Source organism: Gordionus sp. m RMFG-2023, chromosome 2 (assembly GCF_954871325.1).
Source record: "Gordionus sp. m RMFG-2023 chromosome 2, tfGorSpeb1-WG-v2, whole genome shotgun sequence".
Taxonomy (NCBI): domain Eukaryota; kingdom Metazoa; phylum Nematomorpha; class Gordioida; order Chordodea; family Parachordodidae; genus Gordionus; species Gordionus sp. m RMFG-2023.
The window spans coordinates 51,771,909-51,774,656 of NC_088776.1; the positions used below are offsets into that span (position 1 = coordinate 51,771,909).

At 33.8% G+C, this 2,748-nt stretch overlaps 1 protein-coding gene across 1 annotated transcript; it reads right to left on the reverse strand.

The window, feature by feature from the left end:
* Positions 1 to 318: 318 nt before the first annotated feature.
* On the reverse strand, positions 319 to 2,459 carry LOC135924435 (collagen alpha-2(I) chain-like). The gene is made up of 3 exons (XM_065459492.1): positions 2,424 to 2,459; positions 1,717 to 1,822; positions 319 to 1,220 (listed from the first exon to the last, which is right to left on the reverse strand). Exons 1-3 carry the CDS (start codon positions 2,457 to 2,459, stop codon positions 319 to 321), a joined length of 1,044 nt encoding a protein of 347 aa, XP_065315564.1.
* Between the last annotated feature and the right edge of the window lie 289 nt (positions 2,460 to 2,748).

Consider the following 2,748-nt stretch of genomic DNA (forward strand, 5'->3'; position numbering starts at 1 on the left):
TTACCTCTACTACCGGAGACAAAAAGGATTGTTCTTATTGGGACATGAAGTTAGGCAAGTGCAAAAGGTATTATGAAAAATTCTCTTCCCACCGCCGAAAGCCTAAAATCATACGTAAAATGGTTCTTCTGAACATTATAAAGAGTTGTTATGGGGGGAAAAGGGGATGTTATGGCTCACCTTGGTCCAAGATTGGTGGCTTCAAAAATTATAAAGAGGGATATATTTTTTGGCATGGCTAACACTATTTACTCTCGGGGTGACAGAAACGTTTTCGTGGAGCGTTGTATCCAATTCCTCAATTTGGCAATCAGCCAGTCATGCTGCCAGCCTACCTCCTTTTATGCTACCCCCTATTACGCTACCCCTTATTACGACACCTACAATACCGACATTGATTACTTTGCCAACTCTCCCGCCAATTCCTACTTTACCAACTCTCTCGCCAATTCCAACTTTACCAACTATCCCGCCAATTCCTACTTTACCAACTCTCCCGCCAATTCTTACTTTACCAACTCTCTCGCCAATTCCAACTTTACCAACTCTCCCGTCAAATCCTACTTTACCAACTCTCCCGTCAATTTCAACTTTACCAACTCTCCCACCAATTATTACTTCACTAACTGACCCAACAATTTTTACTTTGCCAACTCTCCCACCAAGTTTTACTTTACCAACTGACCCAACAATTTTTACTTTACCAACTGACCCAACAATTTTTACTTTACCAACTCTCCCACCAAGTTTTACTTTACCAACTGACCCAACAATTTTTACTTTGCCAACTCTCCCATCAATTTTTACTTTACCAACTCTCCCACCAAGTTTTACTTTACCAACTGACCCAACAATTTTTACTTTGCCAACTCTCCCACCAAGTTTTACTTTACCAACTGATCCAACAATCTTTACTTTACCAACTCTCCCACCAAGTTTTACTTTACCAACTGACCCAACGGATTTTACTTTACCAACTCTCCCACCAAGTTTTACTTTACCAACTGACCCAACAATTTTTACTTTGCCAACTCTCCCATCAATTTTTACTTTACCAACTCTCCCAACAATTTTTACTTTACCAACTGACCCAACAATTTTTACTTTACCAACTCTCCCACCAAGTTTTACTTTACCAACTGACCCAACAATTTTTACTTTGCCAACTCTCCCATCAATTTTTACTTTACCAACTGACCCAACAATTTTTACTTTGCCAACTGACCCAACAATTTTTACTTTGCCAACTAAACCTACTATGTTAACTCATCCTACTATGCCAACTCATCCTATGCCAACTCATCCTACTATGCCAACTCACCCATCAATTGCTACAAGGCCAACTCGTCTATCAATTTTTGCTATGCCAACTCACTCACCAATTTTCACTAGGCCACCCAGATTACTTGGGAAGACATTATATTATAATGGCGTTTCTAGACCAGTGTTATTAAGTTCAGATTTAATGCCCGAACACTTCTCGAAATATTATTCACAGATAGAAGAAGCTGAATTTTCATAAACAATTAAAATTATATGTTAGTTGTTTTTTATGTATACCCTATAAATAAATATTCTTAAACATTCTTGTTCAAATAATTGAATATGTCAATTGGTTGACATAAACTAGTGGTGAACGTAATGTATATCTAAATTCCGATATTAATTTAGTTAACCAAAAAAATAGTTATATGCCTAATTAAAATTATGACTCACGATTTAGTGAAGAAGTTGGAGGAACAATTGGAAGCACTATCGAAAAACTTATATCATTATTTAGTATTTCATTAGTAGAGGGTAGCGCTTTTATCAGTTTAGTAGCCTTAATCAAAATAAAAAAGTTATTAAAAAAAACAAAAATAAACAACAAATAGCTTAACAAAACAAAATCTTTAGTATCATCAAACATTCGGTTTTCGCCATTATTTAGTGCTGCTTAATTGTTAAATTTAAATTAAGTTATTAATTTGGTTAACCCCAAAGTTATAAGCTATGATATCTCAACTTAGGCGTGAAGTTGGCCGAACAATTGGAAGCACCAACTATTTATATTTCTTTAGTGCTTTGTTAATAGAGGTTAGTACTTTAATCAGTTTAGTAGATCCTATTAAAACAAAAAAGTTATTGAAGAAAAAAACAAAAATAAACAACAAATAAAAATATTAGTAAACATTCGGTTTTTGCCATTATTTAGTGCTTAATCATTAAATTTAAATTCCATAATTAATTTTGCTAATCGCCATATGAAAATCATACGCTAAAGAAATCTTTGAAGTTAAATTTGCTAGTAAATCTATATAAGCACCAATGATGGAATTTATATTATTCTTGAGTGCTTCATTAGTAGAGATTCTTGCTTTAAATCATTTATAAAATAAAAATGCTATTAACGAAATAAGCAAAAAATGGCAGCACGCTAAAACAAAAGCTAGAGTGGGAACACATATTGTTTCTGTCATTTTTTAGAGTATAATTAGTAAATTCAAATTCCTTAGTTAAACCAAAGGAAGTCTCTAACCATATAAAAAATTAACAAAATAACCAATTCGCTAGAGACTGCTTTACTCTGCGTTCACAGTTGTCGCAGGCGTAGTATGCAAAATATGATATAAATATAATAATTCTTTCGTTTTTATATACTTTGCCGCAAATTCGCGTTAACTGTGAATGCAGGGTTAGGCAATATTTGTCACAACACAAGCTCTATTATTTATTGTTTGCAGTAAGATTATGATTCATATCATTTGT